General features: G+C 43.2%; 1 protein-coding gene across 1 annotated transcript in view; it reads right to left on the reverse strand.

The window, feature by feature from the left end:
- The window catches only part of lamc1 (laminin, gamma 1), a 295,041-nt gene that overhangs the window by 70,399 nt on the left and 213,473 nt on the right, over positions 1-11,169 (reverse strand). Inside the window, exons 5-6 of the mRNA XM_070887137.1 lie at positions 4,754-4,942; positions 2,357-2,474 (exon numbers count right to left, since the gene is read on the reverse strand). Of these exons, the coding sequence (XP_070743238.1) occupies positions 2,357-2,474; positions 4,754-4,942 (307 nt within the window). The remainder of the gene's footprint in view (positions 1-2,356; positions 2,475-4,753; positions 4,943-11,169) is intronic.

The following is an 11,169-nucleotide window of genomic DNA, read 5'->3' on the forward strand; positions in this document are numbered from 1 at the left end:
ATCCCCCCACACACACACCCCCTCCCATCCCCCCACACACACACCCCCTCCCATCCCCCCACACACACACCCCCTCCCATCCCCCCACACACACACCCCCTCCCATCCCCCCACACACACACCCCCTCCCATTCCCCCACACACACACCCCCTCCCATTCCCCCACACACACACCCCCTCCCATCCCCCCACACACACACCCCCTCCCATCCCCCCACACACACACCTCCTCCCATCCCCCATCATCATCCCCCCCCCACCCCACCCACCCCCCCCAACACACAGGGTTCCTTCTATTTTTTATTAATTAATTGCTTATTACTTTTTGTGCTTCGTTTAGTGCTTGGTGCTTTAAATGTACTGCTTTGTTTAGTGCTTTAAATGTACTTTGCTTCTTTAATGTTGTTGTGAAGGTGTTTATGGAAAATCCTCTAACTTCCCTTACCCCCCGCTGTTGTGATGTTGATGTGTCCTTTGTGTTTAATGCTTCCCACCTGCCGTCTCTGGCTGTGCCTGCACTAAACTTAACTCTAGGTAAGGTTTTTCAGAACTTACAAAAGTGGACACTTACTCCATCCTAAGTTAGTTTGTGGTAAGTTTTCACTGCCGAAACTTGCAAAACAGGCCTGAGTGGCTGGACACACCCCCTTTTGAAAAAAACGTACCTTACCTAAAGCCAACCTAAACTAACTCACTAGAACTGGAGCAAACTAATATCCGAGAATTGCAATCTCTAACATACTCCAAACTAAACTAGTTGCTCCAAAAAACTAGGAGCAACTCCACCCGAAACTTGGGCCCTATGCCACTAGGCCCCATAGTTCTGGTAATGATGTTGCCATTTACATATCCTCTGGACCCATCTTTTGTTTCTTTACCTGTACTATTACCACCCCCTTTTGCCTTGCACCATTATCAGTTTATCATTTAATCACTCCTGCCTTCCACCCCATCACAGACCTTTGCTTTAGTTCTTTCATCCTCCTCTCCCCTGCCTCTGTACTTGCTTAAAACTGGTCACATCTAACATTTTCCAGTTCTGACGAAAGGTCACCGACTTGAAAGATTAACTGTTTCTCTCTCCAGATGCTACCTGACCTGCTGAATATTTCCATCATTTTCTGCTTGTATCACCAATAGTTAATGATGGAACTCTGCAGTAGTCTACAGTACAGCTCTTCATCTTAAAACGTACAACTGTGATGTTTCAGTAGCTAAAGTACAATAGATTGTACAACAAAAATATACAGCAAGTGCCTTTTGGATTCATATTTTATGAATTATAGTATCTCAATTATGGCATTGTACACAAGTGATTTCATGAACATTAAACAAAGCTGTTCCACAGTTCCCCTATCCCAAGCATAAAGATAGTGGCACTCCCACTTCAATTTTACTTCAGATTAAATAAATAGGCCAACATGTTAATAGTTTTTTTTGGTCAAATTTGCCCTCCTGAGGTTATTGACTCCTTGTTGGGGTACAGCTCCATGAGCACAGGGCATTCAGTTATCTCACCAAAGTGGCAAGTACTCATACAAAACTCAACAGGCTATCCAACTAGATCCTTTCCGTATCCAACAGTGGAAACTTAGTTTCCGTACAATCTATAAAAATGTTAATCCGAGCATGTGGGAAATTTGCCAGCAAGAAATCAAATGTCATGGCAACCCAGCATGTCCTAATTAACTGAGCAGAGTGCTTGGAATGGACTAATAACAGCTATCTGAAGAAATTAACTGGAAATGCAAGGCAGCAATTTAAAGGTTTTGTATAATCTTCCCTACTCAAGTTTAACTCTCTTGACAGAAACGGACTTCTGTGGAAACAAATTAGGGAACATTTTGCCTTAAAAAGACAGTATAAAAGAGCGTATTAATTTAAACAGTAGACATTAAATTAAAAGATACTACCAGCAACCGCTAGTGTAAAACAGTTTATTATACAAAGAGAGTAACTACTGCTGGCATCAATATCTTAATGTGTTTGTTTGAAATATCCCCATGTTGTTTCCACAGAGGTGTTAAACCATTTCAAAGAAACAGTTAAATACAACCATTCAAATAGTGATCAGGGGACTGTTTCATGAACACATTAATCACTCAGCTTTTATTGTTGCCAGCAGTAATTTCTACTCTTATAATGATTAAAAGCTACAGGCAGGATTGACGATTTGGTGGGGAGGGCGAAGAAGCAATCCACAAACACAATGCATGTATTAATATTAGCGAGCAGCTAAATGTCTACCATCATCTTAAATATCTGTCATAGTACAAGTTACTTAAATATCTGTTACCTTCACCAGTGGAAATGCATGAAAGGCAAGGAAACTACAATATAACAGGCTTCTAATTACCTGCATCCTGCTTCAGTTAGTGAGTGGTAGCCAGGCTGGCATTGGTCACATTTATCTCCCATCACTCCTGGCTTGCAACTACACCGACCATAGATATCACATTGTGTGCTGACCGAACCTTGAAAGCAAAGAGAAGCAAATATAATTTATCCAACTAGAAAGCACGGCTTTTTAAAGAGGTGTGGGGGAAAGGAAAGAAATAACAATTAACGAGTAAACAAATTTAATTTCAAAAATGGTTGCTTCCATCATGGCAATTTAAATAATTCTAGTAACCAAAATCTTCAGTTCATGACCACTCTCATGATAACTGCATACAGCATTTGCTGGAAGCTACTTTATTGTTAAAATTACAACTTCCTCCTCCACAAGGAGCCAGAAAAGTGAGAGGCACCAGATCACAGTAAGTGGCAAGTCATTGAAACAGTCTAAGCAGTGGGAGAATAAAAAAAATTGTAACTTCGAGGAGCAGGAAGAGAGAAAAACAGTTTACAAAAATTGAAGATAAAATATTTATCTGCATCCTAACACAATATATAGCCACTGATAAAAGTGCACGTACATAAGAACATAAGAAATAGGAGCAGTAGGCAGCTATCAGGCCTCTCGAACCTGCTCCGCCATTCAATATCATGGCTGATCTGAACGCATGCACCAAGATTAATGCGCAACATGGAAGTCTGGAGGAAAAACCCTACGTAGTAATTTGAGCTCAAGGGACACATCAGATCCATTTTAGAAATTGGTCCTTTCATCCATACTAAAGGAACAGAGAGTCTGAGAAGCAAAAGTCTGGAAAAATTTAGTCGAATGTTATGACAAGTTAATGTCAACAAATATGCAATTGTACAAATTGTTTGTAATATAAAATTTTTCTAAAAGCCCAGATGGAATCTTCAAAGTTTTCTAAAATTGCAGTAATACAGTTAAGTTATTGTAGTGACAGCTCTGTACTGAGAGAGATTTGTGGGTCCTTGCTCAACAACTTATTAAAGCAATTTAGGGATTAACAGAAAAAGTCACTTACCAAGTATGGGGAAATTCAAATAAATAATAAAATAAGTGACACGGTCATGTTTATAAGCACGTGCAGTTTTATAAAGAAATTCACAGCCTGTAAAGTTACTCGAGATGTCATGGTGTCAAAGGAACACCATGTTTAGGGATGCACACAATTCCAAGTGTGCCCATTTTCAAAGATTTCATACTTAATTCAAGCTATTGACTTGTAACCAACTGATGATTCGATTTTATTAAAAGCAGTTGCAGAGTGTTCTGGAAAACAGAGTCAATACAGACCGGGGGGTTTGCAATACATTCATCAGGGAATCGCTGATTCAATTGTATATGCAAATTAGTACCACTTGATTAATACATTATTCATGATAGAAAATTATACTGATCAAACCGCAAAGAAAGGAATCAAGTGTTAAGTTATTGAACATTCCTGTCACTCCATTGGCAGCACAATAAAAAAAGACAAAGGCTGGTAGAAGTGTGGACCACTCACAAAAAGCAGTAGATTCTAACTCAATTAATAATTTTAGCCAAGGGTATTAAGGGATATGGAGCCAAGACGGGTGGATGGAGTTGGGATAATGATCAACCTTGATCACACTGATTGGTGGAACAGGCTCGAGGGACTGAATGGCCTACTTCTGTTCCTATATACCCCTCAGTACACCTTGAGTCATCATCATCATAGGCAGTCCCTCGGAATCGAGGAAGACTTGCTTCCACTCTTAGCACGAGTTCTTAGGTGGCTGTAAAGTCCAATTCGAGAACCAGAGTCTGTCACAGATGGGACAGATAGTCGTTGAGGGAAAGGGTGGGCAGGGAGCCTGGTTTGCCGCCGCTCCTTCCGCTGCCTGTGCTGATGCTGCTGCTGTTTAACATGAGGCTTTAGAGCTTATTGTGAATTAGAGTGAATATGAACGATTCACATTTCACTGCAGCTATATACTCAGGTACAGATTTTGTTGGGTATAATAGCCTCTACTGAACGATGGACTCAAACCAGTGATTGACACGAGATTGATATAAAGGATTTAATGCTAATTCAGCAGCTCTGCTGTAAGGAAAACTGCAATACCTGCACTGAGTTACAATTTACTAACATCCAGTACAAGAAATGGATTAAGGCAGAGATGGGCATAAACAGCTTGAATCATTCTCAAAAGGAGAGATCTCATTTTGATTCTTCTGCCCCACCAACTTACCATATTGCATTTCTTGCTCAACAAGAGTCCATACCTGCTTGTAAGTAAAGGTTCTATATAACCAAAACCATACAAAGTATGTCATTGATGTTTTTTCTCAGCATTTTATGGTACAAAAAGTGTGCACACAGTTGACAAAAAAAAAATCACCCTCAAATTTCAACAGGTTTACACTCACCCACTGGGTTACAATTGCAGGGCAGACATTGGGCTTCCGGACCCTGGCGGTAGAAATCATCCCTGCACCTCTCGCAATTGGGACCGTCCGTGTTCTCAATACAGTTGCGACAGTGTCCACCATGTCCGGTGGCTCGGTAGAGCTCGGAGTCAAAGTAGCATTCTGCAGATTTGCCATGGCAATTGCAAGCTGTCAAAAGTAGAAATTGTAAAATAAATTGCTTTATCTGATCACCGTGCCAACTATCTTTTGTGTCAGGTAGACCTTCATCACTGAAAAACAGTGTCCTGGCCAATGTTTATCCCTCAACCAACATTATTATCACAGATTATCTGGTCAGTATCACATTGCTGTTTGTGGGACCTTGCTGTGTCCAAAATGGCTGCCGCGTTTCCTACATTACAACAGTGACTACACTTCAAAAGTACTTCATTGGCTGTAAAGTGCTTTGGGCCGTTGTGAAGTCATGAAAGGCGCTATATAAATGCAAGTTTTTCTTTTATTTTCAAAATAAAACTTCCAAATAAAACACTTATGAATATAATGTAACATAATTTAGAGTTTACAATGTGTGATGGGATCTTCCCTCAATTATTTTTCATAGTTTATATCATAATTGAGACTCAGTGCTGAGAGGAAGATATTTTCAGTGATGCCACCAGAAACATTACAATACAGAAATGCAAAGAAAAATTGTGAATGCTGGAAATCAAATAAAAACAGAACATATTGGAAGTGAGTGAGTACCTGGCTCCACTGAAACATTAACCCGTCTTTGTCTTTCAGCTGCTGACATGGTTATTTAGTTCCAGCATTTATATCTGCAATCTAGTTCCATTTAAAATATTTGCATGTAATTCTTATTAAATAAACAACATTATAAACAGAACAACAAAAGCTATGCGATACAATTTTTTTTATACCACTGAGTGGGATGATCAGCAATGCTCTTGCAATTTTGCCACTCGAGTTGCTGAGGTCATCCTACTCACGGGACACAATACATATCAATCTGCTCATTGTATAGCCTCTGTCTATATAACATAAGAACTAGGAACAGGAGTAGGCCATCTAGCCCCTCGAGCCTGCTCCGCCATTCAACAGAATCATGGCTGATCTGGCCGTGGACTCCGCTCCACTTACCCGCCCGCTCCCCATAACCCTTAATTCCCTTATTGGTTAAAAATCTATCTATCTGTGATTTGAATACATTCAATGAGCTAGCCTCAACTGCTTCCTTGGGCAGAGAATTCCACAGACTCACAACCCTCTGGGAGAAGAAATTCCTTCTCAACTCGGTTTTAAATTGGCTCCCCCGTATCTTGATGCTGTGCCCCCTAGTTCTAGTCTCCCCGACCAGTGGAAACAACCTCTCTGCCTCTATCTTGTCTATCCCTTTCATTATTTTAAATGTTTCTATAAGATCACCCCTCATCCTTCTGAACTCCAAGTAAAGACCCAGTCTACTCAATCTATCATCATAAGGTAACCCCCTCATCTCCGGAATAGCCAAGTGAATCGTCTCTGTAACCCCTCCAAAGCTAGTATATCCTTCCTGAAGTAAGGTGACCAAAACTGCACGCAGTACTCCAGGTGTGGCCTCACCAATACCCTGTACAGTTGCAGCAGGACCTCCCTGTTTTGTACTCCATCCCTCTCGCAATGAAGACCAACATTCCATTCGCCTTCCTGATTACCTGCTGCACCTGCAAACTAACTTTTTGGGATTCATGCACAAGGACCCCAGGTCCCTCTGCACCGCAGCATGTTGTAATTTCTCCCCATTCAAATAATATTCACTTTTACTGTTTCCCCCCCCCCCCCCCCCAAGGTGGATGACCTCACATTTTCCGACATTGGATTCCATCTGCCAAACCTTAGCCCATTCGCTTAACCTATCTAAATCTCTTTGCAGCCTCTCTGTGTCCTCTACACAACCCGCTTTCCCACTAATCTTTGTGTCATCTGCAAATTTTGTTACACTACACTCTGTCCCCTCTTCATGGTCATCTATGTAAATTGTAAACAGTTGTGGTCCCAGCACCGATCCCTGTGGCACACCACTAACCACCGATTTCCAACCCGAAAAGGGCCCATTTATCCCGACTCTCTGCTTTCTGTTCGCCAGCCAATTCTCTATCCATTTTAATACATTTCCTCTGACTCCGCGTACCTTTATCTTCTGCAGTAACTTTTTGTGTGGCACCTTATCGAATGCCTTTTGGAAATCTAAATACACCACATCCATCGGTACACCTCTATCCACCATGCTCGTTATATCCTCAAAGAATTCCAGTAAATTAGTTAAACATGATTTCCCTTTCATGAATCCGTGTTGCGTCTGCTTGATTGCACTATTCCTATCTTAATGTCCCGCTATTTCTTCCTTAATGATAGCTTCAAGCATTTTCCCCACAACAGATGTTAAACTAACCGGCCTGTAGTTACCTGCCTTTTGTCTGCCCCCTTTTTTTAAACAGAGGCGTTACATTAGCTGCTTTCCAATCCGCTGGTACCTCCCCAGAGTCCAGAAAATTTTGGTAAATTATAACAAATGCATCTGTTATAACTTCTGCCATCTCTATTAATACCCTGGGATGCATTTCATCAGGACCAGGGGACTTGTCTACCTTGAGTCCCATTAGCCTGTCCAGCACTACCCCGCTAGTGATAGTGATTATCTCAAGGTCCTCCCTTCCCACATTCCCATGACCAGCAATTTTTGACATGGTTTTCACTGTGAAGACCGAAGCAAAATAATTGTTTAAGGTCTCATCCATTTCCACATTTCCCATTATTAAATCCCCCTTCTCATCTTCTAAGGGACCAACATTTACTTTAGTCACTCTTTTCCATTTTATATATCGGTAAAAGCTTTTACTATCTGTTTTTATGTTTTGCACAAGTTTACATTCGTAATCTATCTTCCCCTTCTTTATTGCTTTCTTAGTCATTCTTTGCTGTCGTTTAAAATTTTCCCAATCTTCTAGTTTCCCACTAACCTTGGCCACCTTATACGCATTGGTTTTTAATTTGATACTCTCCTTTATTTCCTTGGTTATCCACGGCTATGCAATTCACCGAGAACACTGGTAGGCCAACATAGCAACTAAGGCAACTAGTGTTTGCAACCTAATGGGACTAAAGATGGACAGGTCCCCTGGACCTGATGGCCTGCATCAGAGGGTCTTAAAAGAAGTGGCTGCAGAGATAGTGGAAGCACTGGTTGTAATCTACCAAAATTCCCTGGATTCTGGAGAGGTTCCAGCGATTGGAAAACCGCAAATGTAACGCCGCTATTCAAGAAAGGAGGGACACAGAAAGCAGGAAACTTCAGATCAGTTAGCCTAATATCTTTCATTGGGAAAATGCTGGAGTCCATTATTAAGTAGTGGCAGGACATTTACAAAATCATAATACAATCAAACAGACTCAGCATGGTTTTATGAAAGGGAAATTATGTTTGACAAATTTGCTAAAGTTCTTTGAGGATGTACGAGCAGGGTGGATAAATGGGGCACCAGTAGATGTAGTGTATTTGGATTTCCAGAAGGCATTCGATAAGGTGCCACATAAAAGATTACTGCACAAGATAAGAGCTCACGGGGTTGGGGGTAATATATTAACATGGATAGAGGATTGGCTAACTAACAGAAAACAAGTGTTGGGATAAATGGGTCATTTTCCGGTTGGCAAACGGTAATTAGTGGGGTGCCACACAGATCAGTGCTGCGGCCTCAACTATTTACAATCTATATTAATGACTTGGATGACGGGACCGAGTGTAATGTGGCCAAATTTGCTGATGATAAAGATAGGTGGGAAAGCAAGTTGGATACAAAATCTACAAAGGATATAAAAGGGATATAGATAGGTTAAGTGAGTGGGCAAAAATTTTGCAGATGGATTAAAATGTGGGAAAATGTGAGGTCATCCACTTTGGTAGGAAGAATAAAAAAGCAAATTATTTAAATGGAGATTACAAAATGCTGCAGTACAGAGGGATCTGGGGATCCTTGTACATGAAACACAAAAAATTAGCAAGTAATTAGGAAAGCAAATGGAATGTTGGCCTTTATTGCAAGGGGGATGGAGTATAAAAGTAGGGAAGTCCTGCTACAGCTGTACAGGGCCATTGGTGAGACCACACCTGGAATACTGAGTACAGTTTTGGTCTCTTTATTTAAGGAAGGATATACTTGCATTGGAGGCAGTTCAGAGAAGGTGCGCGAGATTGATTCCCGAGATGAAGGGGTTGTCTTATGAAGAAAGGTTGAGCAGATTGGGTCTATACTCATTGGAGCTCAGAAGAATGAGAGGTGATCGTATTGTAACATAACATTCTGAGGGCTTGACAGGGTAGATGCAGAGAGGATGTTTCCCCTTGTGGGGGAATCTAGAACTAAGGGGCACAGTTTCAGAATAAGGGATTGCCCATTGAAAACTGAGATGAGGAGGAATTTCTTCTCTCCGAGGGTCGTGAATCTTTGGAATTCTCTACCCCAGAGAGCTGTGGAGGCTGGGTCATTGAATATATTTAAGGTGGAGATAGACAGATTTTTGAGCGATAAGGGAATAAAGGGTTATGGGGAGCGGGCAGGGAAGTGGAGTTGAGGCCAAGATCAGATCAGCCATGATCTTATTAAATGGCAGAGCAAGCTCGAGGGGCCAAATGGCTTACTCCTATTTCTTATGTTGTTAATACTCATGTAATTAGATTCAGATTGTCAGAATGTAAAATATCTGGATAGATTTATTCTTTATAAATAATATCTTCTTTTCATTCTTTGGGGGGGGGGGGGGGGGAGGTCAGGTGTGGACAGATGGATTCTTCTCCAGCAAAGCAGGTTTGTGTCAGACTCATCCCCTACAGTTCTTAATCATGGACTTTCACTAGCAAACAACAGACATTCTAGCAGGATGAGCTGGATAAGGGTAGTGGTTCCACATGGAGATGGAGCAGCATTCCATCCAGACATCTGGATGCAAGTGGACAGGACATCATTGAAGTGCAAGTTAGCAGATTCAGGTTAATGTCAGGCTGAAGGTGATAAGATAGGCACTCAGGGCTCAATTTTCCCAAGGAGTTGCTCTGTTTTTTTTTGTAGTAGTCTGCTTTTTCTGGCCTAACTTAAAAATCCCCAGTTTCCCCAATCAATTTGCACCAGCGTAACTCACTTAGTAACGTTTTTTTTAATGTTAGTTTTTGTTTTCTCAAAAGGGGGGCGTTACCAGCCACCTACACCAGTTCTGGCCATTTATGCAGCTTTGGCCAGCGAATAGTTACTCCATTTCTACTTAGGCCAGCGTATGTGGCCACTTCAGAAAACCCTTGGAGAGTTAAAGAAATCGGCACAAGTAAGTGCAGTAAATGCCCAGACAGCAGCAGCAAGAAAGGTAAGCGAGGGGGGGGAAAGAGAGAGAGAGAGAGAGAGAGAGAGAGAGATAGAAAGAGAGAGAGAGAGAGAGAGAGAGAGAGAGAGATAGAAAGAGAGAGAGAGAGAGAGAGAGAGAGAGAGATAAAAGGAGAGAGAGAGAGAGAGAGAGAGAGAGAGAGAGAGATAGAAAGAGAGAGAGAGAGAGAGAGAGAGAGAGAGAGAGTAGAGAGAGAGAGAGAGAGAGAGAGAGAGAGAGAGAGAGAGAGAGAGATGGGGGGAAGGAAAGAGAGAGAGAGAGCGAGAGAGCGAGAGATGGGGGAAAAGAGAGAGAGAGTGCGATAGCGTGCGGAGAGGAGGAGAGCGTGCGCGAGCGAGCGAGAGAGGAGGAGAGCGCGCGCGAGCGAGCGAGAGAGAGAGGAGGAGAGCGCGCGCGAGCGAGCGAGAGAGAGAGGAGGAGAGCGCGCGCGAGCGAGCGAGACAGAGAGGAGGAGAGCGCGCGCGAGCGAGCGAGAGAGAGAGAGGAGGAGAGCGCGCGCGATCGAGAGAGAGAGAGGAGGAGAGCGCGCGCGAGCGAGAGAGAGAGAGGAGGGGAGCGCGCGCGAGCGAGAGAGAGAGAGGAGGGGAGCGCGCGCGAGCGAGAGAGAGAGAGGAGGGGAGCGCGCGCGAGCGAGAGAGAGAGAGGAGGGGATCGCGCGCGAGCGAGAGAGAGAGAGGAGGGGATCGCGCCGAGCGAGAGAGAGAGAGGAGATCGCGCGAGCGAGAGAGAGAGAGGAGGAGATCGCGCGAGCGAGAGAGAGAGAGGAGATCGCGCGAGCGAGAGGAGGAGAGCGAGCAAGATGGGGGAGGAAGAGAGAGATGGGGAGAGAGATGGGGGGAGGAAGAGAGAGATGGGGAGAGAGATGGGGGGAGGACGAGAGAGCGAGAGATGGGGGGAGGACGAGAGAGCGAGAGATGGGGGGAGGAGAGAGAGAGAGAGATGGGGGGGAGGAGGAGAGATGGGGGGAGGAGGAGAGATGGGGGGAGGAGGAGAGATGGGGG

This window comes from Pristiophorus japonicus, chromosome 8 (genome assembly GCF_044704955.1).
Source record: "Pristiophorus japonicus isolate sPriJap1 chromosome 8, sPriJap1.hap1, whole genome shotgun sequence".
Lineage (NCBI taxonomy): Eukaryota > Metazoa > Chordata > Chondrichthyes > Pristiophoridae > Pristiophorus > Pristiophorus japonicus.